The following is a 27500-nucleotide window of genomic DNA, read 5'->3' as shown; positions in this document are numbered from 1 at the left end:
AAAGACATACGTCTGCGGGACCCTTCGTAAGCGCCGAGGACAGCCAGCAGCCATCGCAGATGTTACCCCTGCAAAGCTGCCACTGGGGTCCACCATCTCTCGCCACTCCAGGGACGTGATGGTACTGGCATGGCGAGCCAAGAAAACAAAAATCGTCACGATGATCTCCACCTTGCACCCTGATGGCACGCTGCCCGTGTCCAGGAGGGAGAAACGGAAGAGGAAGAGGGTGATCGAAGAGAAGCCTGTGTGTGTTATAGAGTACAACAAACACATGAACGGGGTCGACAAGCTGGACCAGAACCTCAGCTACTACATGTGCACCAGGAAAACCAGGAAGTGGACAAAAAAGTTCTTCTTTTATATGCTCCAGATTGCCCAGTTCAACGCCTATATCCTCTACAAGGCCAGGCACCCAGCTGGCAAAATTCTGAACTTCTACTCGTTCATCCTGGCAGTAGTGAAGTCCTGGACCACCCTCGGGAACCTTGGGGGAGTGGCCCCTCCTCAGGAGGGTAGGAATGAGGCCCCGTCTCCTGAGGAGGGGTCCGAGGAAGAGGATGAAGACCTTCCTCAGGGGGATGGGATTGAGGCCCCACTCCCTGAGCAGGAAGAGGGCGCCGCCCGTCCTCAGGAGGGTAGGAATGAGGCCCCGCCTCCTGAGGAGTGGTCCGAGGAAGAGGATGAAGACCTTCCTCAGGGGGATGGGATTGAGGCCCCACTCCCTGAGCAGGAAGAGGGCGCCGCCCGTCCTCAGGAGGGTAGGAATGAGGCCCCGCCTCCTGAGGATCGCCCCGGAGCCGCCCGTCCTCAGGAGGGTAGGAATGAGGCCCCGCCTCCTGGGGATCGCCCCGGAGCCGCCCGTCCTCAGGAGGGTAGGAATGAGGCCCCGCCTCCTGGGGATGCCCGACGTGTTAGACACCCATTGCCACCAAACATTGACCCAGAGTCCAGGATGAATGACAGACTAGATCACGAACTGATCCATTTCCCAAAAGCAAGTTCTTCTAAGCAGTACCCAACAAGGCGTTGTAGGGTTTGTTGCCGATCGAAGCTACCGACGAAGAAGGGCAAGGACGGGAAAAACATCCGGAGCGAAACGAGCTATGAGTGTAAGACCTGTCGCGTGCCCTTGCACTACGAATGTACACATCGTTACCACACTGTGGTACACTACTAGAGTAGTGTACCACACCTCCACGACCAGCTCCACGAACCGCTCCACCAACTGCTCCCTCCTCCAGCACCTCCACTGCTCCCTCCTCCAGCACCTCCACTGCTCCCTCCTCCAGCACCTCCTGCAGCTCAGGGTAATGCAAAAAAAAAGAACTTTATTTTTGTTTATTTATTTGCACTAATTGCACTCAATTTATTGATTTGAATGATTAGTATTTATTATTTGATGTTACATTTAGTTTCAAATGGCTTGCACTTTGTGAAGCGGCTGCTACTATTTTGTTCAACCTACCAACCTCAACCTGCCTATTCATACTGCTTCATGTGATTTATAGCCAGGCAGAGATTTTACTTTTATTTATTTATTTTGCTCTAATAGCACCAATTTGTTGATGTTGAACTCAGGGTAGACGCACGCTGATCCGCTCAGGGTGCTGCAAAAAAAAAGAACTTTATTTTTGTTTATTTATTTGCACTAATTGCACTCAATTTATTGATTTGAATGATTAGTATTTATTATTTGATGTTACATTTAGTTTGAAATGACTTGCACTTTGTGAAGCGGCTGCTACTATTTTTTGTTCAACCTACCAACCTCAACCTGCCTATTCATACTGCTTCATGTGATTTATAGCCAGGCAGAGATTTTACTTTTATTTATTTATTTTGCTCTAATAGCACCAATTTGTTGATGTTGAACTCCCTAGAGATTCACAACATGTCATAAATGGCATAAGAGAAAAAAAGGCAAGCTTGTAGATCTGCTATGAATGTAGTATTGAGATTTTGAATTGTGTGGGCAAAACGTTTGGAAAATGACGCTCTTGATGAATATATTGATGTTGCACATCAACTTTGATTTTTTTTTATTTTTTTTTTGGAGAAAAAAAAATGTGAAAAATGTTGTTTGAATTGAGCACTTTGGAGCGAAACAGGGCAATAAATGTACAATCAAAAGCAGTTTTATTTTATTTCTTTTTATAAACAAGTATTGTTTACATGACTGATGTCAATGAAGGCGCAAAATAAATTTGAAACACTTTTGAAATCAAGTTATGCCTCTAAATGTGTGTCATTTAGTAAAACGCTCATATCTCAGCTTCTGAAGAAAAAGGCCTCTTTTTGGTGAAAACCAAGCTGTATTCAAACTCCTCTAGCTAAAAAACGGAGCATGGTATCAACTCACTTTTCAGATGAAAGAAGAGATTCTAAGCTTTCTTTTGAGATATTCTATGTTTTCATAGTCCTAATACAAAATCTTCTGTGGGCCCTCAAAAATAAGTCAGAATGGTCAAAAACCTTGGCAGTGGGAAAGCCTGTTCTAGAAAACCCCTTGGCAGTCAATGTGTTAAAAGCTTTTTGATAAATTAATTAATTAACTTTGATTCATTCATAGATGTATTTATTGTAGCATATTTTAAGCATATTTATAATATTTTCCATTGTTCAACAGACCATTTCTGTAGAAGCATTAAGAATATGTTTTGTAGGCTACAGCAATAATGTTTCATCTATTTTAAACCTGGCATCATGTCAGGTGATTTTCTTTTTAATCTATCAATTTAAGAGAATTTAAAACACTTTCAAAGTAGATCCTGATGGCTTAATCAAAACAAAACACATGATTCTAGTTCATGATTTCAAGTTAAAACAATTTCCACAAGTACCAGGGGGGTCCACAGCAAAATTTGCTAATATAGCGTCACAATAATTTTAGCCACTTTAACCATATTTCTTTCTTTGGTTATTCGAAAATAGCATATCTACAAGCTCATAGCGTGGCACGAGTGCCACCATATTAGCTTGTAGATCTGCTATTTTGGAAAAATCGCTAACATTTGTGCAAATCTTTAAATATATATAAATATAAATATATACACACACACACATATATATATATATATATATATATATATATATATATATATATATATATTCGTTTTTTAAAGCGAACATTTTTAACTCAAATCTGGCACAACATATTGAGATTTTGAGATGGGGGTCCGCAGCCAAATACAGATCAATCAATGTGGGTGTCCTTGACATGAAAAGGTTTGAGAAACACTGACATACAGGAGGAACACTGGAGAAAGGAGAAGATCTACACATTGTCTTAATGCTCCCAAATATATTTTATTATAAAGTGGTAAAAAAAATAAAAACCTTCATCAGGTTTACTGAACAGCATGTAAAGGACAGATAGAGCTCACATCAGTCCATGAACTAAAGACACCCAGGACAACGCCCCAATTTGTAATAATAATAATAATACATACAATTTATATAGAGCTTTTCTAAGTACTTAAAGTCACTTTACATAAGAGAAACACTTTTTTTTTTCAAATGTATTAGGAAAAAACAGTTAAAAGGTTAAAGGTGGTTTTAAACGTGGTGAGGGTGGGGGCAGCTTTGATGTGAGCTGGCAGTGAGGGAGAAAGCCCTGGCCGTCACCCCAGGTTTATGTTATTTGTCTCTGTGACGTCCAGGAGGTTGGCATCACCAGACCTGAGGGAGCAGGGGGGGGGTCGGAGGAGTTCAGAGAGGTAGGGGGGAGCCTGGTTGATGATGGTCTTGTAGGTGGTGAGCGGTGTTTTGAAATCTATTCTGTGCTTGAATGGGAGCCAGTGAAGGTTGTGGAGGACTGGGGTGATGTGGTTCTGGTGAGCAGGCGGGCAGCAGTTACATTTAAAATACTTTGTCTAAAAGGTCCGTCCAAAAAGGTCCTTGTTTCCAATGAGGTCCTTGTTATTCAATTCATAGACTTATATAGTGGCAACACTGTTAAAAAAAAAACAGGTAAAAGATAACATTATGTACATCAAAACAAATAAAAAAGGGGGAAAAAATAAAAGACTATGTACAAGAACAGGGGCACATACTGTAGTTTCATGATAACCTTGGTGGTGACGCTGTATAGGAGGCTGTTACTGTAGTGGAGTCTGTGAGTGTCTCAGCAGCAGTGTGTGATTGGCTGGGACGAAGGAGGACAGTGTTGCAAAAGGGTGGGAAAAGGCTGTTTTTTGTGATCTGGTTGACATGGGACTGGAAGGAGAGGGTGGGGTCGGTCCAGGATGACACCAAGGGTGCGGACTTGGGTGGAGGGGGTGGCAATGGAGCCATCAAATCAGACAATTAGTCACTAATACAGTCAGTGTCAGAGTGAGCAGATACACAAGTCAGTGTTGTTCCTATAGCAATCATACTTCAGGAAAACAAATACACCCACCCACCCCCACATCCACACCCACACCCACACACACACACACACACACACACACACACACACACACACACACACACGCCTCATACCTGTCCACAATGTATACAACTATAATCTGAGCTCCCTGAACAATAGACAGAACTCCACACAGTCAGCTAAATACAGAATAAATGACCAGAATGGTTTGATGTCAAACTCTAATACCTGAACCAGCCAATAGTGCAGGAACCAAAAGCCCAAAAGTTGACTATACCCCTCCCCGGGGTAGAACAAAACGGGACATTGTTTTTTCATATCTTTAGGATGTCCCCTTCGTGAAATGGATTGTCCCAAGTTTTACTTTTACTGCAAAAGTCATGAAATTGATCCATGAAGTGACTCACCACATATAGGCAAATAAAAACGCCTACCCTGAAAGTGGGAGTTCCAAGTAAATCCTCTGTCATTTTCTACCTGCTGGTTGTTTTTAGATCATACTTGCACAGATGGTCTACAGGTAGTGTCCCTACATCCCAAAACAATCAGAATGCCAATATGTGGTTCTATTGTGAATCAGCAGCCTTTTATATAAGGCCTTAAATAGGCGGAAATAGCAAAAAGTTGACTTTTCTGGGCAATATATACTTCTAACTTTGGTCCAACTCTTTATCAGGGGTAGAACTAGATGTGACATTGTTTTTTCATGTCTTTAAGATGTCCTCTTCCTGAAATGGATGGTCAGAAGTTTTACTTTTACTGCAAAAGTCATGAAATTCATCCATTAAGTGACCACTGCAAAAAAACGCCTACCCTGAAATAGGGCGTTCCAAGCCAATCCTTTCTCATTTTACTTGCTGGTTGTTTTCACATCATACTTGCACAGATGGTCTACAGCCTTTTATATAAGGCTTTATTATGGGTGGAAATAGCAAAAAGTGGACTTTTCTGAGGAATATTCACATGTAATAAATAAAATAAAAATTAAATAAAAGCGTCTGCTAAATGACTAATGTAATGTATTACATTACATTACATTACAGTCATTTAGCAGACGCTTTTATCCAAGCTTACAATAAGTGCATTCAACATAGGTAGGGAACGAAACTACTAATCACCAGAAGTATTAAGTGCATTCTCTTCTAAAACAAGCAACCAAGAGTATACCTAGCGCTAAAGTAAAAGTGCAATATATCAGCTACTGTACCTACTTTCATAAACAGATGAGGCAAAATAGGAAAATCAAATGCAAATGAGCAAGTGCTAAACCAAATAAGTGTATTGAATAAACAAGATCCAATAAAACAATAAAACAAGAGTTTGTACAACTAGTTAACAACAAGTAGGCAAGGCGAAGAGGAAGGGTAGTGTTTCCTGAAGAGGTGGGTTTTCAGCAGTGACTCTGCTGTCTTGACATCAGTGGGGAGTTCATTCCACCTCTGTGGGGCCAGAACAGAAAAAAGTTGTGACCGTGAAGATCGGCCAGAAGGACCCTTGAGCGGTAAAACAAAATGTCCTCTTCATGAAATGGATTGTCCCAAATTTTACTTTTACTGCAAAAGTCAAGAAATTCATCCATGAAGTGGCTCACCACTGCAAAAACACACCTACCCTGAAATAGAGTTCATTTTCTACACGCTGGTTGTTTTCACATTGTATTTATACACAGATGGTCGTACAGGTAGTGTCCAGCAGCCCTTGATATAATATAATATATATAATATAATAATCTTCCGTGAGGAAGAAGCCCAACAAATCCACGGTGAGGCCTTTAGGAGGACCATTCACGCAAGACGCAAGGGAGCCTGCTGTACCACCACGGGCCAAGACACCATCACACCAGAATGAAATGCTTGGAGCGGGGGAGTCTGGTGCAACGCTCAGGTCCTGGACCTGGTGAGACGGAGCCCGGCGGGCCCAGGAGGCCATCCACAGAGCCTAGCCCCTCCACGTGCCAGGGCCTCCGCTCTCCCCCATTCCTGGCAGAGTAGTTTCGGACAAGCGTATTGAGTGGCCCTGTCTTTCCCTATTTAGGACTGACCGTGGGTAGCTACCTGGGACTATCGGGGGGGGGCTTGATCAACCCTGGCTGGGTCACCTGGGTGAGGGTGTATGTTGCGAGACCCGAAACATCCTATGACCCCAGGCTACAACACTGATGATACGTCCCAGGTGCATCCATGTGATGTTTTTTCGTTATAAGGCCTTATTCAAGGCAGAAATAGGAATATTCACTTGTGATTTTGGTCAGAGGTAGAACAAAACCTGACCTTGTTTTTTCATAACTTTGACTTGTCATCTAACTATCAACCATCAAACTATTTACATTGACTGCAAAGGTCATGACATTCTTCAATAAAGTTTCTGCACCAAGAAATTGCAGAACTGCCCCCACCTTGCATGAAAAAGGGATCATTTTTGCCCAGATTGTCTACAGGTAAGACCCCTACACCCCAAAGCCACCAGACAAAAGTTCAAATTGTCTTGTATTGTGAATCCGCAGGGTTTTATAGGCTCTTGGGCCTGGTTAAAGGCATTAAAAAAATCAGAGTTACTTCTAATCCTGATCTATTAATACTGTAAAATGCCTACAAATACAACAAAATGACTGCTTCAGGGAATACAGTTTGATACCATGTTTTACCCTGCCACTTCATATTCATATGGAATCTATGATCCTCAGGTAGTAATCTGTATAATAATATTAAGCCTAATATCTCTACACCTCAAAGCCTCAGGAATGACAAAATATATTTCTATAAGCCCATACAACCTAAATGCAGTATGGCTTAAGTACATGCTGTAGAATACACTTTTTGTGTGCCATTCTTAATGAATAATCATCAATCAGCAGCTTATGGAAAACGGTTTGGCCCCCGTCAGTCAGTCCCCCCCCCCCTCACACTGCTCAAAAAAGTTAATAAATATATGAAATTGAGAATAAGCTGCTGATTGATGATTATTCATTAAGAATGGCACACAGTATTGTATTCTACTTAGCCCATACTGCATTTTAAGTCTGGCTACCATAGAAGGCTTGCAGAACTATATTTTGTCATTCCATCTGTTTTGAGGCATCAGGATATTTGGCCTACCTGAGAAATATCCTTAGATTCCACATGAATATGGAGTGGGTAAAAAACATGGTATCAGAATACATGTCCTGTTAGTAAGCAGTCATTTTGTTTGCAGGCATTTTACAGTAATATATTAGGATTAGGAGTAACTCTGAAAAAAAAACAACTTCATAATATAATATTTAACAAGGCCTAGGAGCCTAAAATCCTGCTGATTCACAAAACAGAATATTTTGACATATCTTTCGGGTTGTTTTAGGTGTTCGGGTCCTACCTGTAGACAATCTGTGCAAATATGATGTAAATCCAACCAGTAGGTGGTCAATGAAGCAGGATTAACTTAGGTAGGTAGGGACTTTTCGGCATTGTTTTTTTCTTTTTGCAAATGTTCATGGATACATTTCATGAATTTCGACATCTAAGAAAAAATTCGGACCATCCATTTCATGAAGAGGACAAGTCAAAGTTATGGAAAAAAAAGGTGACGTTTTTTTCTACCCCTGATAGAAGAGTAGGACCAGTATTCCATGTGAATATTTCTAAGAAATGTCCACTTTTTGCTATTTCCGCCTATAATAAGGCCTTGTATAAAAGGCTGCTGATTCACAATAGAACCAAATATTGGCATTCTGATTGCTTTAGGATGTAGGGAGTAGGGACACTACCTGTAGACCATCTGTGCAAGTATGATGTAAAACAAAAAACATCAGGTAGAAAATGAGAAAGGATTGACTTCAAACTCCCCTTTTCAGGGTAGGCGTGTTTTGGCAGTGGTGAGTCACTCTGTGGATGAATTTCATGACTTTTGCAGTAAAAGTAAAACTTCTGACCATCCATTTCAGGAAGAGGACATCTTAAAGACATGAAAAAACAATGTCACATCTAGTTCTACCCCTGATAAAGAGCTGGACCAAAGTTACAAGTAAATATTGCTCAGAAAAGTTAACTTTTTGCTATTTCCGCCTATTTAAGGCCTTATATAAAAGGCTACTGATTCACAATAGAACCACAAATTGGCATTCTGATTGTTTTGGGATGTAGGGACACTACCTGTAGACCATCTGTGCAAGTATGATCTAAAAACAACCAGCAGGTAGAAAATGACAGAGGATTTACTTGGAACTCCCACTTTCAGGGTAGGCGTTTTTTTGCCTATGTGGTGAGTCACTTCATTGATCAATTTCATGACCTTTGCAGTAAAAGTAAAACTTGGGACAATCCATTTCACGAAGGGGACATCCTAAAGATGTGAACAAACTATGTCCCGTTTTGTTCTACTCCGGGGAGGGGTATCTCAAAAACTAAGGCTCTTTTTGAGGGTTTGTTCCTGCACTACAATGTGTGTCCATGAAACAGCCAAGCACCCTGTTGTTGAAGTGTCCTTGAGCAAGGCATTGCACCGGTCATTGATCATTTACTTAGAGGTTGCTCTGGACGACATTGTCTTAAAAGAATAACAGTTAAATATAATGATCCAAACTTCAATGTGAACAACTTGTCTTTTCATCTTCAGAAAATAAAAAAGAAGCAAGAATACTGCCTGGATACTGAAGGTATTTTCAGTACAGTTTTACATCAACCCAAGATCTTCAGAGAGTAATGGGTCGGTTTCACAGAGAATGAGTATCATGCTTGAACTTGTAGCAGGTCCTTTTCTCCTCACTGTATCGATGACAAAACGTGCCTTTTCATGTTTCACTGGCTCCACACAGGCTTCATCATACTCTTCTTTGATTATCATCCCCTTCTCCAAAAGTTTGTCCAGGAGATTGTTGAGAACGGGATCTGAAACGCAGTTGATGAAGCGGCTCCTTATGGAAAACAGTCTGTCTTCTGGTGGGAGAGTCAGTGTGCGCTGAACTTGTTGTTTTCTTAAAGCAGTTGTGTTGTAGACCTGGCGATGTAGACCTGAAAGGTCTACACCCCTTTGCCATCGACAGACAGAGGTCTTACTGTCTATTAGAAGTAGACTGACACTCGACAGTCTATGTTTCAAAACCACTTCAAATGTTGCAACGTAATGATGCAATGCTTCATCAACTGTAAATATTGCCTTATTTGGTTGAATTGTGATGGAATCATCTTGAGGGGAAGTGTAGAGGGTGTATTCTTGATTTGGGATTAGTTTACATGGAGGATTTCCAAAGTAAATCTCTTCTCCATTTAATTTCCTCCTTTCTCTCATCACTTCACTTATTACAGTGTTCCTAGGTAACAGTAATACTTTCAGGATTAAACGGGGATCATCATCAGTCGGTGGTGTACAAAACAGTAGCACCAATGCCTGGACGGGAGATGGAGCTGGGGAGCTGGGATGTCCCCAGAGGTGCACCTCCTCTGGCTTAAAGACTACTGAGACATAGATAGATTGATGGATGGATGGAGGAGAGGAGAATAGATAAAGATAGGAGGGGAGGGGAGTCAAAGATGAGTAGAGTAAAATGGAGAGAGGGAGAGATGGAATGAATCAAAGAGGAGAAAGGAGGAAAAGGGCAGATGAGGGAGAATACAAAGGAAAGGAGAGAAGAGGAGACATTGAGATCAGAGATGAATGAGAGGAGACAAGAAACAGAGGGTGGAGTGACAAAGAAAAGATCTTTAGTTACAATTGTTCTGATGGAAAACTAAAACAGTCAAACATAGAAACTATATAATATGTGTACAAATCCAGGAGTGTATTTAGAATGTCTCCAACAGAAAAAGGAGTAGAAGTGTTACTCACTTCTCCTTTTACTCTGAGTGCTGACTGAGGAGCTGCTGGAGGCCTCCTCTTCCTCTCTTCTCTAAAACACCCTGGACAACACTCCACACGTCCTAGACTCTTCTCTCTTCTCTAAAACACCCTGGACAACGCTCCACACGTCCTACACTCTTCTCTCTTCTCTAAAACACCCTGGACAACGCTCCACACGTCCTAGACTCTTCTCTCTTCTCTAAAACACCCTGGACAACGCTCCACACGTCCTAGACTCTTCTCTCTTCTCTAAAACACCCTGGACAACGCTCCACACGTCCTAGACTCTTCTCTCTTCTCTAAAACACCCTGGACAACGCTCCACACGTCCTAGACTCTTCTCTCTTCTCTAAAACACCCTGGACAACACTCCACACGTCCTACACTCTTCTCCCTTCTCTCTTGTCATTTATGAAAAGGAACCTGTGCAGTCCATTACAATTGGTGGACAAATAGTGGAGGTAGTAGACAATTTTAAATACTTAGGCACATATATTGACAGCAAACTCAATTTCAGTGAAAATACTGACCAGATTTTTAAAACTTGTAACCAACGCCTCCACCTACTACGCAAGCTCAACTCCTTTAGAGTGAGCAAGCATATCATGGAAACAATCTATAAAAACCTGATAGAGGGAATCTTGACTTTTAACATGGCAATGTGGTATGGCACTCTTCATGTAAAAGGTAGAGGCAAGCTGCAGCGAATAGTGAACCTAGCCTCAAAAATCATTGGGAAGAGACAGAAACATTTAAGCTGTATCTACAAGGAGGTACTTCGTAAAAAAGCTGTCAAGATAGCAAACGACCCCTCTCATCCACTCTGCAGGGAGTTCGAACTACTTCCCTCTGGTAGACGGTACCAAAAGCTAACCGTAACATTTAAAAAAATAAATCCTTCATCCCTAATGCCATTAAGGCACTAAATGATACAATGTCTCGCTAGATTTGTTGTTTTTTCCTTTGTATTTGCCACTGTTGTCCTGCACTTTTTTTTGCCATGAGAAAATAATTGTGTGTTGTTGCTGTTGTTGTAACTGTGTTTTTTACTGTTGTTGAGACCGAAGACAAATTTCCACATGTGGACAATAAATGAAACTAACTAACTAACTAAAACACCCTGGACAACGCTCCACACGTCCTACACTCTTCTCTCTTCTCTAAAACACCCTGGACAACGCTCCACACGTCCTACACTCTTCTCTCTTCTCTAAAACACCCTGGACAACGCTCCACACGTCCTACACTCTTCTCTCTTCTCTAAAACACCCTGGACAACGCTCCACACGTCCTACACTCTTCTCTCTTCTCTAAAACACCCTGGACAACGCTCCACACGTCCTACACTCTTCTCTCTTCTCTAAAACACCCTGGACAACGCTCCACACGTCCTACACTCTCCTCTCTTCTCTAAAACACCCTGGACAACGCTCCACACGTCCTACTCTCCTCTCTTCTCTAAAACACTCTGGACAACGCTCCACACGTCCTAGACTCTCCTCTCTTCTCTAAAACACTCTGGACAACGCTCTACACGTCCTAGACTCTTCTCTCTTCTCTAAAACACCCTGGACAACGCTCCACACGTCCTAGACTCTTCTCTCTTCTCTAAAACACTCTGGACAACGCTCCACACGTCCTAGACTCTCCTCTCTTCTCTAAAACACTCTGGACAACGCTCCACACGTCCTAGACTCTCCTCTCTTCTCTAAAACACTCTGGACAACGCTCTACACGTCCTAGACTCTTCTCTCTTCTCTAAAACACCCTGGACAACGCTCCACACGTCCTAGACTCTTCTCTCTTCTCTAAAACACCCTGGACAACGCTCCACACGTCCTAGACTCTCCTCTCTTCTCTAAAACACCCTGGACAACGCTCCACACATCCGAGACTCTTGTTCCTCCTGGCTCACCATTGCAGTTAGAACTGCAGATCCACTCACAATGTTCCTCAGTAGTCTGAAGACTCACCTCTTCAGACTCCCCCTCACCCACTAGCACTCACCTCTGCAGACTCCACCTTACAGTAGAGCACAAAATAGCATATCTACAAGCACACAACAGATGTACAAACACTCAACAGATCTACAAGCTCACAATGCACCGCGATGTGACACGTTATGAGTTTGTAAGTCTGCTGTTATGGGCCCATTTGGTTAAACTGAGGTTTTAGTGTCCTGGAGCTGTTATTTGAGTACATTATTGTAAAGACAGCACACTTGTAAAGTTGTATATGAACCACATAAGGACTTATGTTTTGTACTTGAGGAGATTAACATTTTCACACTTGGTAGGCTAGGCCTATACCATTTATTTATTTTGGTTACAATTTTAATTTAATGTTAAGATATTAATGTTTGAAGGAGAGTGATTATACACACATCATCAGTATACATAAATCATCAAAACATCTTAGCCAGAGAATGGTCACTAATTTGCTGTTTGGTACATCTCCCTTAATGAGTAATGACTTGTTTCTCTCACCTTGTCTCCTTACTTCTTCTTGGAACATCTGGTTGGTGTAGTGGCTTCCACCGTTCTTCTCCACCATCTGGTTGATTTTCTCCAGCAACTCAATGACCTGAGAGAGATCCTTACTTTCGTTCTCTAAGACATGATAAAAACCACTATATTTGCTGATTAATTCTTGTAGATCTGGAGATTCATTCACAAATTCATCAATTGTTTGACCTTTAAGCTTGTCACCATGAGTGAAGAGAATCATGGTGTATTTAGCTGAACTTTGTCCAAATGCTAACTGAATCTTTGCCACAACGTTTTTCTCCTCTTCTGTGAATCTCCCTAGTGTGATCACAGCCAGGAACACATGAGGACCAGGAGCAGCACAACTAATACAGTTTCTGACCTCTTTAATGGTTTCAGTATGGCTGAACCCAGTGTCAAACAAGCCTGGAGTGTCAATAACAGAAACCTTTCTACCATCCACTACACCACTGGCCTTATTACAGCTCAATGTCACAGAATCGGGTGAAAACGTGGATTTAAATGCTTCAGAACCCAGGATGGTGTTTGCTGTGGCACTCTTTCCAGCTCCAGTCTTCCCCACCATCACAATACGAAGTTCTTCATCATTTGTTATGAGATCTGATGAATGAAGAAAGAAAGGAAGACAGAAAGACATCAATAATGTATGAATCAATCATTTGAAGTGTGTTATTTAGTTAGTTAGTTTATTTATTTCGGTCATGTTTGATAATTCGGCCTGGCGAAAAGGTGGACATTTGGAGCTCCACATAGTAAGCTCTGTGTGCAGATAGTAAGCTATCTATAACTTGGAGGAGCTATTGAGTGCTTCTACTTCGCTCCGCTCGGATTGGCTTGTGTCATCTCGATCAGGAGTTTGTCGTTTGTTTGCAGATGTTTCGACACGTGTATGAACAGACGATACACGGTCTGGTCAACCTGTATTGCGGCTCGGAGGGTTTCTTGTCCTTTTCGTTGAAACTCTCCCGGTTGCCTCGGATTTGGGGACTGCGTCTACCCTGTAACAAGATTGTGGGAAGCTGTGTATAGTTGGCTTATGCGACAGTTGAAACACACACGTGCAAGTTCTTTGTTCTTCCTGGGTGAGCAGGTCATGAGATCCCTCTAACCCCAGCGAGTGAACCGACCACAGGCTTGCTTTTTGTGTTACCCTTGTGCGTTCCACAGTGAACGGGTCTGAGCCTTCTCGACCTAGCAAGCGGGCGTACACATTCAAGTCACAAGCACACTATACAGTCCTTTTGTATCCTCCCTGTATAAGGCCACAGGCTAATACACAGGCGAGTGACAGTATATGCAGCGGGTGTTGGAAATATACAAGAGGTTTTTACACAGTTTTTTTCCATGCTTTTGCAAGCCTTAGACGTTGATGAATCACTTGGTGTGTATTGTCGCAATGGCTTTTCTCTGCCTGTCTTGTGATGTCTGCATGTCCGCAGAGGACTCGCATGACTCCTGTATGCTTTGCTGGGGCTAGACCATGCACGTTTGGCATATGAGGACCCATGCACGCACGCGGAGTCCCCCGCCAAGCCCAGCCCCCCCTGGCATAAATGACTTCCAGCGTCCCTGGATTTGCGTGGAGGAGCACAAAGAGAGACTCACACGCGCGCAAAGCATTAACATTCCCAGATGGTTAACTGCGTGGCTTACAAGCATTGATAGGCTAACTGTACATTCACGTCATGGCCTGCCTGCCTGCTGCTGCTGGCCAGTGTTGCCAGATTTTGCGAGAGAAATAAGCAACCAGGTCTATGAAAACAAGTACTTGTTTTCATACTTCTCTATGTATTCTGAGGTGATTCATTCTACTGGTTGTTTCTACTTTACACAGCTGGCGTGCAAGAAGCGGCAGCAGCGTTTCCATGTCTGCTTATTATAAGCGACTTTCGGCTTGTTTTTCTGTTTTATTGCAGGTTCCATTTTTTTTGGGCATGTTTCTAAAGTGTAGTTGCTTATTTGGGCTTCCTTCCTAAATGTTGTTTAAACCAGTGGTTCTCAAAAAAATTCATGTCAAGGACCTCCAAATTAATGTGTTTGTTCGCGGACCCGCATCTGTAAATATTTTGTGCCAGGGATCCCCGTACCAGATTAAAAAACATGTGTCCATTTTTTTCAACTTTTCTTCTTAAATGGCAGATCTACAAGTTCACAACGCGTCGCATCACGACTCGTTGTGAACTTGTAGATCTGCTATTTTCAAATATCCTATAGGTTTAAAGTGCTCATGTGGCCTAGTTGCTTCTTCTGGGCTTTATTCAGGGGAGAAAGATTACAGGTATAATGCATAATGTTAACTCTTACAAACACTATATATATATACAGTACATTTACTACATGAACACATGTTGGATCAATATAATAAATATATTAACAGTCTTTGACATGTCATTATAGATGCATAGATGGATGATATATCAAACATAGATTAAAAAAGACTCACAAGGGTGGTTCTTCTTCCAGTATAAATATCCCAGTACCGCTGCCACTAAAATGATGATGATCACTTTAATAATCCATCTAATCACTGCTACAGTTGATCCTTTCTCTGTGTGAATCATATCCTCTGAAACACATAGTTATAACACAACTGTAAACATTATACAATCAAATCAATCAAATCAAAAGTGGTGTTAAATGGTTACAGTCCTGTGGTCCAAAGCTCACAGGTTTGATTCCTGCCTGGTCTCCATTAACAGCTATGCTAATATACTGTATGTACATTTACATTATTAATACATTAAAGAATACACATGTATTAACACATTAATACATGTATTGATACATTAATTCATGTAATGTTTGTTATGAGTCAGAATGCAGATGGTTCAGAATGCAGCTGCACAGATTTTAACTGGCTCCAGAAAGTCAGATCACATTAACACACATTCTAGCTGCTTTGCACACGGTTGTCCATTTCTTTCTAAAGCTACTGAGGAACATTATTATCACCAATAAGTATATTTCTTTCTAAAGCTACTGAGGAACATTATTATCACCAATAAGTCCATTTCTTTCTAAAGCTACAGAGGAACATTATTATCACCACCAATAAGTCAATTTCTTTCTAAAGCTACTGAGGAACATTATTAGCACCAATAAGTCCATTTCTTTCTAAAGCTACTGAGGAACATTATTATCACCAATAAGTCCATTTCTTTCTAAAGCTACAGAGGAACATTATTATCACCACCAATAAGTCAATTTCTTTCTAAAGCTACTGAGGAACATTATTAGCACCAATAAGTCCATTTCTTTCTAAAGCTACTGAGGGACATTATTATCACCAATAAGTCCATTTCTTTCTAACGCTACTGAGGAACATTATTAGCACCAATAAGTATATTTCTTTCTAAAGCTACTGAGGAACATTATTAGCACCAATACGTCAATTTATTTCTAAAGCTACTGATGAACATTATTAGCACCAATAAGTATATTTCTTTCTAAAGCTACTGAGGAACATTATTAGCACCAATAAGTATATTTCTTTCTAAAGCTACTGAGGAACATTATTAGCACCAATAAGTCGTCCAGCTTGGCTCACCAGTGACATCTGTCTTCTGAACAGGGTTACAACACTAGAGGAGCAGTTTCTGGTAACATAGAACTCCCAGCACCAAGAACACATTGGCTGCGGTTACATGGACAATATTTATTTTCTCCGCCATGGCGAGAGAGTATGTTTTGCACCCTGTCCGTCCGTGTGTGTGTGTCCGTGTGTCCGTCCGTCTGTGAACAGCTAATCTACGGCACCGTTGGCTTGATTGCAGCGAAACTGTGCACACACACTCCCTGGCTGCCAATTCAGAACCTCTGCCCCAATATTTTCACATGGGCCTGTTATGGCGCCACCAGGAGTCCGCTTTTTGTAAAACACATTTTTTGACAGTACTCCTACAGATTTTGTCCAAACGTCACGCAAATCGGTACACAGGATCTCTATAGTCATTAAACAAAACAGGTATTTCAGATTTTTCATATTCCATCCTGATTGGCTAAGAATGCCTTCCAAAGTTTGTGGGAGTGCTGCGTTTTGAACAAAATGCCTCAAATCATGAACACAGCATGCAATTTCCGTGAAATTTTGCATGTACATTCCCACTAGGCCGAGGAAGATTTTCAAATCAGCCTCATGGTGGCGCTATAACTGCACCGATCTGTGTAAAACTTTGTATGTGCACTCCCGAGAGGCCAAGGAAAAATCTTTGCCCTGCATTTTTCACATCTGCCTTTAATAGCGCCACCAGGAGGTGGACTTATAGAAAACACATTTTTGGATATTACTCCTTCAGATTTTATCCAAAATCGGTACACATGATATCTATAGTCATGTGATCAAGATGTGATCTGTTCGCTAATGTTCTGCTAAGATTGACATCTAAAGCTTGCAGGAGTGGCCCGTTTTGAACAAAATGCTGCAAATCATGAACGCAGCGTCCGATTGCGGTGAAATCTTGCATGTACATATGCACTACGTTGAAGAAGAAATGCCACCCTTTCCACATTGGCCTGTAATAGCGCCACCAGCAGGTCTAATTTAGCAAAACACATTTTTGGAACAAAATGCCTGAAATCATAAATGCAGTGTCCGATTGCCATCAAAGGCCTAAGAAGAAATGGCACCCTTTTCACATTGGCCTATTATAGCGCCACTAGGAGGCCAAGATAACCTACCTGACCTGCCGGAGACCTGTGCTCCGAGGAGCACTTTTTCTAATTCATTCAGAATGAACTCATTCTGAACAGAGATTCATACCCAACTCCAAATGGAACCTGAATAAAAGTATTCCTCGTTTACATGAACCAAAGCATTCATTCGGAATCTAACTTTTGACATGTGCAAAGTGGTTCCTGCCTACGCCCGGCCATGGACCAGGGGCCGCCCGGCTCCACTACCCGGGGCGGAACTTCCCCTGGCGGGCATGGGGTGGAGGCAATAGCCCCCTTGAGCCTCCGCGGTGGAGGTTTGTCGGCCGTAGGCAGGCCGGGAAGCAACGCACCGACTCCTGTCAGGCAGCGTTGTATGCGGTGCGAGCCTGCGTTCCTTTGTTATCGCCGTTTTAATGCGAAAGTTGCAGACATGTTCAGACCAGTTTATTTTTTTGTATTGGAACCAGACACGGTAAAACTACTTGTCACATTTCTCATGTAGGCTACCTTAATTTTATCTAAACAAAAAACGTTTAATCTGCCTGAATAGATTATTTTGATTATAAGTTCCCGTTTCATGTGAAGGACAGGTAAATACTGCTCCTCCATCACAGGCTCAGATCCTCGGAGCGTCCGTTCTCCTGGACAAGTCTGGGCTTAACCATTACAGTATATAAGCTTATTAAACACTATTTGACTATAGAATATATAATCATAAATTTTTCCCTCAGGAGCGAGCGCTTCTCAGCACCAACCGTGGCCGAGACATACAGAGACATAAATGGACTTATGCAGTATTTGAATTTTTTTTTTGTTGCATATAATATTTTATATTAAAAATAAAAATAAATCAAGATTTTTTTTCGAGGTCATTTTTGGCCAATTCTGACAGCACTATAAGCGCAAAAGAATGCATGTATTCCAAACAGAGAGGAGCATTCGGAATAAAGTGTTTATATGGTCAATTATGGTATATCCCGATTCAAACAGTATATAACACCCCTTCAAACCCGAATGAAAATTCATTCCGATCAGACCGGAGTGGAATATTCTATTCCAATTGAGGTGTTTACATGAGCATTTTTATTCTGAATAAGCTGTCATTCCGACGCTGGTTGGAATAAGTGTTCCTTCCACGCGCTACGCCCAACCAGGGAAACTCTCCCCCTGTCAGGTGACAAGAAGGTCAGTTGGCTCTCATGCATTGAAGGAGGCATGAGCTCGGCCCTGGCCTCCCTAGGTTGGCAGAGGGAAGGTAGTGCCCAGGATTACATAGACAATTGGCACTGGGTGTAAAAAATAGGGTTAAAAAATCGTGGGATAAAAATTTAGAAAAAAAAAAAAAAAAAAACAGTCATTCCGAATATAAGTGGAATATCCCTGTCCATGTAACCGCAGCCAGTGCATCAAACTCACTGGTATATCCTATAGGTCAATAGCACTGGTATATACTGTATACCTCTAAGGTCAATAGTACTCTGGAATTCTCTGCCTAAAAACATATTTTCTACAATCCATAACAAAATTACAAACACAATATATAAAGAGATATCTTACCAGGTAACTTGTCAAGTATGTAACTGTTATTTGTGTATTTGTTTAAAAACTGACTGGACTGTTGGATTTGATTTTAGAACGTTAATTTGTCTTTTTGTATATATATATATATATATATATATATATATATATATATATATATATATATATATATATAAGATAGATAGGATAGATACTGTAGATATAGATATATATAGATAGATATATTCTTTTTAACTTTAATTAGTGTTTTTAGTTGTATGTCTGTATTGTATTTGCTTTGTTCAGGAGCCCAGGAAGACTAGAGGCTCATTCATGTGTCTCTAATGGGGATCCTTTAATAAACATGAACATAAACGTTACCTGAGATGTAACGTTGTGTCTCAACAGTGTAGTTGATGTGTGTCAGGTGAACTCTACAGGTCACGTTCTTTGCTTCCCTCACTGTCACATTCCTCTGGACAATGTAACAGTGTGGAGAAGGTCTGTGTGTCACTGAGGGTTCAGCAGTGATGTTGTTTTCATCTCTGTCCAGCCAAGACATCTCAGGTTGTGGATACCAGCACCCAGAATCACATGTCAAAGATAAACCACCATCTGTTGGTCCATTTGAAGAGATCACTGGCTGAGACACATTCCCTGCAAAAACATAAAAAATCACACCCAGTGTGAAGTGGGCGGTGTGGTCATCACAGTGGTCATCATAGTGATGGAAGCTCACTTCCAAAAAAAAATGATTTTTGGAAGTGCATAATCCTATTTATAGGCTTGAACAGGTTATTAATGTCATCATGTGTCTCGCTAGCCAATCACAGTGCTGAATAGAGTCAGCCAATAGAGTCAGCCAATCACAGTACAGCTAGGGGTCTACTAATGGGCCAATCACAGTGCAGGAAACTAGTGGGAAGGGGTGTCCCAACCCCACTTATAGGGGCGGTTACACCGCCCAAAAACATAAACATGATAATCAATCAATATATCCATCCATCTATCCATCCATGCTCTACAATGCTGACAATATTTACACATCTAAAATCTAAAGCCATGGATGCTACAACAAGGGAGAACATGTAAAACATTCTTTACAGACACAGCTCGAGTTCTACTGTAATTACATTAATTAAGTGTGCCTGCCATGTAATGGCAAAACACTTGTTGTATTCCGCCATACTTATTAATAATATTTATTTATTTGTCGCCACAAAATTTCGTCCGCCCGTAACTGCCGCACGGTTTTTCACTACCCCGGCAATATATACATCAAAACGTGCAGCTTGGCCGGGAATAGCGTGCTCGGAAGTTTTTTGCCATTACGCGTTACCATTGACGTTATTGTACAGTTTATTTTTTATACATTTTTAAATATTTTTTTTGCTGCTTTTTTTTTACTCCAGCCAGCTGCAGGCACACTTAAATTTTCTTGGGAAATTTGTTTCTAGTTATTATTATTTCTTAATGATGGAAGACAGCTCTGTCTTATGTCTTTATAAACTAAAGTGATATTATTTGTGCTATCAGTAGGCCTACGGACGATTCATGTCTTGGGTTGAGGTCAAAGGTGACACCTAGGTTTTTAACGAAAGATTGGGAAACAGTCAGTCAGTCAGTCAGTCAGTCAGTCAGTCAGTCAGTCTGCCTGACTGCTCTGCCTGCCTGCCTGCCGATACAGGTATTTAGGGGTTGTCTTAACAGGCAGGCAGGAAGTTACCTATCTTTGGGTCCTCATAACACCACACAGGTTACAGTGTTGTGAAAGGGAGGTTTATTCATGGTTGTGTCCTTGCTCTATGGAGTGCAGTGTTGTGTTTGATGTGAAGTGTACAATGTTGTGTTGAAGTGTGACTCACTAGGACAATACAACTTACCAACAAGGAGCTGGATCAAAGTGTAGATGTTCAGTCGTGGAGCAAAACATCTGTAGGTCCCCTCATCTGAGAGCTTCACCCTGGACAGTTTCAGTGAGATGTTACCATTAGGAAGCTTCTCAGGAAACAGAGATGTTCTATCTTTGTACAACGGGTTCAGTTCTTCGCCATGTTTGTAATCTCCATCTTGGAGGAGATTAATGAGGTACGGCTTCAGGTCAGGTCTGGACCACTCCACTGTCTTCCTGCCCATGTTGACTGGTGGTTCAATACGACATGGAAGGATCACCTCATCTCCCACTTTGACCAGGATGTCCTGAGACCCGATCACCTGATGTTGTCCTTAAAACAAAACCAAATGAAGCATGGTGTTAGTTCATGATGCTCACTGGACTCATACTGTAATCAGTTGTCAGTCAGCTGGTTGTTTACATTCATGCTCTGAACAGGGTGGTCTCTTTAAATAGGGCTTCCTCATTATCTTGTTTTCAACTTTTTTTCTTTTTCTTTAAAAGGATCCCTGGCTAATAAGCCAAATATGCTTTAATACATTATAATTCTCATATATAACTAAAATGTAAAATTAAAAACACCTTAAATATTTTATTTATTTTAGAAATAGTTCATCTTTTACTCAAGAGGGGCAATGCCCGTCGCAGGTTGATGATGTCATTTGTCCATTTGTCGAATTTATGGAATGCATGTGAAAATAAAATAAATAAAAAAGAATGTTGCACATGTATTCCATAAATTCCATAGGGCTAGACCACACATGGACAAATTACATCATCAACATGCGACGGGCGTTGCCCCCCTGGAGTAAAAGATACTGTTTCTATTTTATACATTTTAGGCCTTGCCCAATCTTCAATATTTTCATATGCCAAGCTGCTAGTTCAAATCTTTTATATAAAATGACAGCTTTTCACAGGTACTGCACTGCTGTATAGAAGTCTAAGTACAGTACCTGCGGAAAGCGTAGCTCAAAATGAAGGATCCGAGACCCGAAAAAGTGTGGCAAGTATCAGTATATGAGAGGTTGATATGCCTGGATTCAATCCAGGAATGCATATACCACGCAAGGTGTGTCATTAAAATCTCAGGACCACTCCCAAATCAGGGTAAAAAAAGACTCCCACACAAATCTACTTCCATGATTCTGCCTATGAACTGGAAATTCTTTGCGCCAATGCCTCAACTAGAGAGCTGGATAGAAACCTTTTACTGAAAGCAAAGGAGGCCATCCATGAATACAATCCATATGTGAAAGCTATTAAGTCGGTCATAGATTCCTATTTTGAAGTCCTGATGACCTAAAAAAAAACAGCTTAAACACCGAGCAATGTGTCATAGAAATACTAGTCTTAAAAAATCAGCACAAACTAACTGATTCACAAGAACAATGTTGGTGTAACTAAGAGAATGGCTGGGGAATATATATTTATATAAATGAAGTAAAAAGAAAAAGAAAATAATTGAGAAAACAAATAGCCATTCGTCCAGTATGCTACAGGCTCCAAACTTGGTGGGTGGTCTTACAGGACGGGCTGTGATTGCTAAAGTGTCACGGATCGACGCCTTGTGAACTTGTAGATAAGCTATGTTCTGGGCGTGACACCGTTGGTTCTATTGCTACCAGACCCAGAGTGCATACGATGAGCTTCTGTTTTTATGAAGCATGTTTGATAGAACTACTGTTTATTCATAGAACTGACCTATCATATCATTTGGTGACGACTACGCTAATAATACATGTAACTTCCACGTTATCAAACATATTGTGTCTGGTCCTGGATTCGAACCGAGTAGCAGAACAGCCAGTATGTCTAGGCTGTGCACTCCATCAACGGAGCGCATACCGCTTCCGTTCCCTGTTGGAAATTGGTTATAAGCCAACGAGGGAAGACAGACAAGCAGTCTGATTATTTAAACATTCTGAACAGGCTACTGCTTGGTACGGTGGCTCATTTTGTATCAAAAGATGTCATTTCCTGCTTCTTATTTAAAAGGAAAAAGACGGAAAGGGTCGAAACGTTGTATATCTGCTGTTTGTCACACATGTGACTAGGGGTAGAGAAATGGTCCTCAAGTCGGTTGTTTTTAAACAGTAGAATCAAGGAAAATATGTATATATATTTTATTTTTGTGATATTCGTTTTTTCCATGTACCATGCAGTCACAAATAAAAAAAACTTTGGAGCATTCAACAAGTGAGTTGCAGCCCCACTTTGTTCTTATGAAGAAAACATGAACACATCATTATTACCGCATGTGTTACAAAACTTTATCAGCCCCTCCCTGTCCGTGACTTCACTGTAAATAACTTTAATAAGTCGTACTATTATAACAAAAAGTGACCGTTACCTGTCACAGCTGTGTAGTGGCTCCACATCATCACCAGGAACATGTATAAATAAATACACATGGTTGATTTTACAGCACAAACACTGACTGAGAAGGAACGATGTGAGACACAATGATCCGCCATGATCTCTGCTCCTTCGTCTCAACCTGGTTCTGTAGACACCGAGCTGAAAGCAAAATGGATTCCTTTATACTTTCGAAATGGGCTTGCCTGTCTCAAGGAAAGTTTGCAATAATGCATTAAAGCAAACATCACCAGCCTTTTAAGAGCTTTAATCAGGCCTAAATATTTGAGCCCGGCTCAACCCAGCCCGACAGAATGTCAAGCCCAGCCCGATCCAAAGCCTGAAGTCATTTTTCTAAACAAGGTTAATTGCTGCATGCAGCCCTTTTCTCATTAAATCTTGGTAATTCGTTAAGAACAGGAGTCATTCTATCCTTTTCCAACTGTCTATATATTTTTTTTAAACAGCTTGGAGCAAATAGGGCTTTATAAATATATACAATTAGGTATGGGTGTGCGTGGATATTCAGTTAAACAGGGCTTATTCTATTAAATATATATTTTAATAGGGATATTTTAGTTTTTTCCATATTGCTGTCATGTCTTAATTATATTATGCTTTTAACAAGCAAAATTAGCTGTAAAAATAGTTTTCATTACTTTGTTTGATGGGAAAGAGTTGTGATGGAGAAATCACATCCAATATAAAGACCTGGATGTTACCTCGTACTAGCCTGGTAAAGCCCCTCACTCCGGAAAATCTCATTTCCATTTGATTTCAGGAAGGAGTCTGGCCTGATGGCTTGTCTGGGCGTTTCTAGCCCGTTCACCAAATGGACGAGCCTATCAGCGTCGTCGCTCATCGTTCTGTGATTGACAGCGACAGTTGGCCAATCAGGTGGCGAGTTCGAGTGAGCCCGAATGGGACCGAGTGCAGCCGACAAAAATGGAACGAGCCGCCATTGTTTTCTGTGGGCAGTTAAACTTTTTACTTTCGGTTTTAAAACGCTCTCAAACTTCTTTTTTGAGGCAAGGAATTCACTTTTAAGATATAGTTTGGATAGAATTTAGTTGTTTAACTTCATATATGTGGTCAATTAATCATGACAGAGCCTATTTTTTTTTTTTTTAATTGAGAACCGGCATCGGCGGGCAGTGACACGCATGTATCCGAATAAGGCAACCTATTTTGGGCATGGCCGTCTCAAAAGTCCCGTTGCATTAGTCTGGAGCTGGTAAAAATGCACTGGCTGAAGTGGGACACTGCTGATTGGCTGAAGGGGTTGTCAGTCAACGGTATTACTCCCGCCCAACTCCAGCCCACAGCCAAAATTGCAGAATGGGCGATCATGCCAGACTCATGAGGTATATTCTTCCACTGCCTTAAAGGCTCTATTGAGTTGCCAACAACGCCATATGGTAGATAAGTTTGTTGTTCCAGAGATGAGAATGAATGGTGGTAGAATGAATTTGAGTCATCACTCCAGCAAGTGAGGTTCCTTTGCTTCCATTTATTGCATAGTACAGAGTTCCACAGCCAACTCCACAGCCTGTCGGCCGGGAGTGGCACACACACTACAAGCTTACATGTCATAGTCTTTATAGCCCATTCAGTGAAAGAGGAGGTACAGGAATGGGTGTGTCAGACTTCAAAGGTGAGCCCCCACCCGCCCAAGACATTTGCAACTGTCAAGGCAGGAAGGGGAAATGGTGGACACATGCTCTCTGTCTCCTGCAGGTAAGACAAAGAAAATGCTAAGAGCCCCCACACCCCGTTCAGACAAACCGGCACCTCTCTCTGACTCAATCCACTTCTTCTGTCTGTATGCTCCCTGTGAAATATGGCTTACATGTATATCATGTTATTAAATATACTCCAGACCCCCCATGGGAGACATTAAAACGTCTTCCACAAACACGTATATTTCAAAAGAACCACAAAGAATCCGCCCCCCACGAAAAGCGACTGTAACATCAACCAGAACAAAAAGAAAACATCCAGGAAGACCAAAACAGCAAACAACAGCATACAGAACAATGCATATACAAAAACCAAGATTACATAGTACAGCGACACGGTGAATCACATCAAATAGACACATCCCCCAAAACTAATTAGCGTGCAGGATCCCTCTGTTAGCCTTTTAAACTCCAGGATAAAACATTACACAGCCCCCACCCAGTGGAAGCTGACAGCACACAGTCGAATCACGCCCACCAAGTGATAACACCACCCCCCAAGATCAATGTCCCCCCCGCCCAGTCACCAAAATATACTCAAAGATAGCCTAATACTCATCCCTAAGTTTTACACCGTACCATCAAGCATATATGACAACTACCACGGAAGTGCCTACACGGAGAAAAGAAGGCAGTGTACCCCCAATGAAACAATAATCCACAAAGTAAACTCACATTAAACACAGGAGACCAGAAAGTAAAAAAATACCCTCGCATCACTTCCCATGGCAGCCATAGCCCCATAGTTTAACCCACCCTTATCACAAAAACATAACCCCAGGTCCCATATGCGCAGTGTCCCGTTCGATAATGTCTCTCTTGCAGTCTCCCTCAATGTCATCTTCTCACCCAGCCGTGCTCCAACGCCGTACCCAGATTTTCCAACAGATAGCTGCATGTTTACAACAGAGCGCTCCACTTGCGATCGCTGAAGATGTGTTACCACACTCTTCACGAAGAACCCCTTCATCGCAAGTCCTCCGCTCTGCCGGCACCCGCTGTCCTCTCCCCACAACATACCCGCCACGAAGAAATTCGACACACCAATTTCTCCGCTCTGCCGTCCGCACCGCAGCGCGCCCTTCTAGCGATCGCAGAAGATATGTTGTGCAGCCAGATGAGTCGTCCAGCCGTCCTAGATCCGGCCATGAGATCCTCTCCTTGTAGATTCTCGAAAAGTTGTCGTCATGTCGTGCCGATGTCCAAGACGACCTACACAGTGGACCCCCCACGTCTCAGGAAGAGAACGTGATCCGTACACCCACCGCAAGGCAAAAACACAGACCCGCCGCATGTTCTTTCGACGCCTGGCTCAGTATCCCTGGAGACTCGCGCCCCCAAAAAAACAAACCAACGCGACTGCCGACTTTGACGCCATATGAGGTATATTCTTCCACTGCCTTAAAGGCTCTATTGAGTTGCCAACAACGCCATATGAGGTATATTCTTCCACTGCCTTAAAGGCTCTATTGAGTTGCCAACAACGCCATATGGTAGATAAGTTTGTTGTTCCAGAGATGAGAATGAATGGTGGTAGAATGAATTTGAGTCATCACTCCAGCAAGTGAGGTTCCTTTGCTTCCATTTATTGCATAGTACAGAGTTCCACAGCCAACTCCACAGCCTGTCGGCCGGGAGTGGCACACACACTACAAGCTTACATGTCATAGTCTTTATAGCCCATTCAGTGAAAGAGGAGGTACAGGAATGGGTGTGTCAGACTTCAAAGGTGAGCCCCCACCCGCCCAAGACATTTGCAACTGTCAAGGCAGGAAGGGGAAATGGTGGACACATGCTCTCTGTCTCCTGCAGGTAAGACAAAGAAAATGCTAAGAGCCCCCACACCCCGCTCAGACAAACCGGCACCTCTCTCTGACTCAATCCACTTCTTCTGTCTGTATGCTCCCTGTGAAATATGGCTTACATGTATATCATGTTATTAAATATACTCCACTCACTCCTGAAATAAATTACAAATGAGATTTCCGGAAGGAGGGTTTACCAGGCTAACCTCGTACTGCCCGCTGCCTGTGCTCCGGTTATTTGAAGAAATAATCCAACGTTTACTTTGAGGTGCGGAAGACATGAAGAAAGGTTTTCATTCTCAATAGTTTGTCTGAAGATCCATTCTATATGTCATGTTATGGTTTAAACTTTAAGATCCACTCTATATGTCATGTTATGGTTTAAAGGGGGGCTCTGACTTGCGCTGCTGCTGCAGTGACTGATTGATTTTACCTACTTTTGCGCTGCGATGGTGATGTAATTAATTATTTGGGAGCAGCAGGTGTGTAAGATTCCAATAGTATACATATTTTAAATGGCTTTCATAAACTCTTCCGGATCTGACTAATACGACAAGTTGCTTATTGTGAACACAATACGCTACAAATTAATTAATATATACATTTATTTGGATACTTTCTTCTTTTATTTTTACGTGTATTTTGTTGCCTAGCCCAGCCCGACCCAAAGCCCGACAAATACGTGTCCAATTGACCGACCCGGCCCATGCCGACTGATTTTTAGAACATTTTAACAAAACAAATCTTGTATTCACCAAGACAACACTTATATTATATTGTCCCTGGCACAAAATATTTTCAGATGGGATCCCGCATACAAATACATATGTGTGGGCCCTTGAC

The 27500-nt window shown here is 41.7% G+C and overlaps 2 protein-coding genes across 2 annotated transcripts in view; both read right to left on the bottom strand.

Annotated features, from left to right (window-relative positions):
- Window positions 1-27500, bottom strand: part of LOC308086392 (uncharacterized protein) — a gene marked incomplete at its 3' end in the record, with an annotated part of 143345 nt that overhangs the window by 72285 nt on the left and 43560 nt on the right. The window lies entirely within an intron of this gene.
- LOC308086323 (uncharacterized protein) overlaps window positions 12557-27500 on the bottom strand; it is a gene marked incomplete at its 3' end in the record, with an annotated part of 17607 nt that continues 2663 nt past the window's right edge. The window contains exons 3-7 of the mRNA XM_080429844.1: window positions 23109-23275; window positions 20745-21086; window positions 19243-19518; window positions 15134-15256; window positions 12557-13290 (exon numbers count right to left, since the gene is read on the bottom strand). Of these exons, the coding sequence (XP_080285970.1) occupies window positions 12557-13290; window positions 15134-15256; window positions 19243-19518; window positions 20745-21086; window positions 23109-23232 (1599 nt within the window). The 5' untranslated portion in view covers window positions 23233-23275. The remainder of the gene's footprint in view (window positions 13291-15133; window positions 15257-19242; window positions 19519-20744; window positions 21087-23108; window positions 23276-27500) is intronic.

The sequence above is a fragment of the Gymnoscopelus braueri genome (assembly GCF_963280865.1).
Source record: "Gymnoscopelus braueri genome assembly, chromosome: 6".
Taxonomy (NCBI): domain Eukaryota; kingdom Metazoa; phylum Chordata; class Actinopteri; order Myctophiformes; family Myctophidae; genus Gymnoscopelus; species Gymnoscopelus braueri.
The sequence above is the reverse complement of the archived record's forward strand: the minus strand, read 5'-3'. Positions and strand labels throughout refer to the sequence as shown.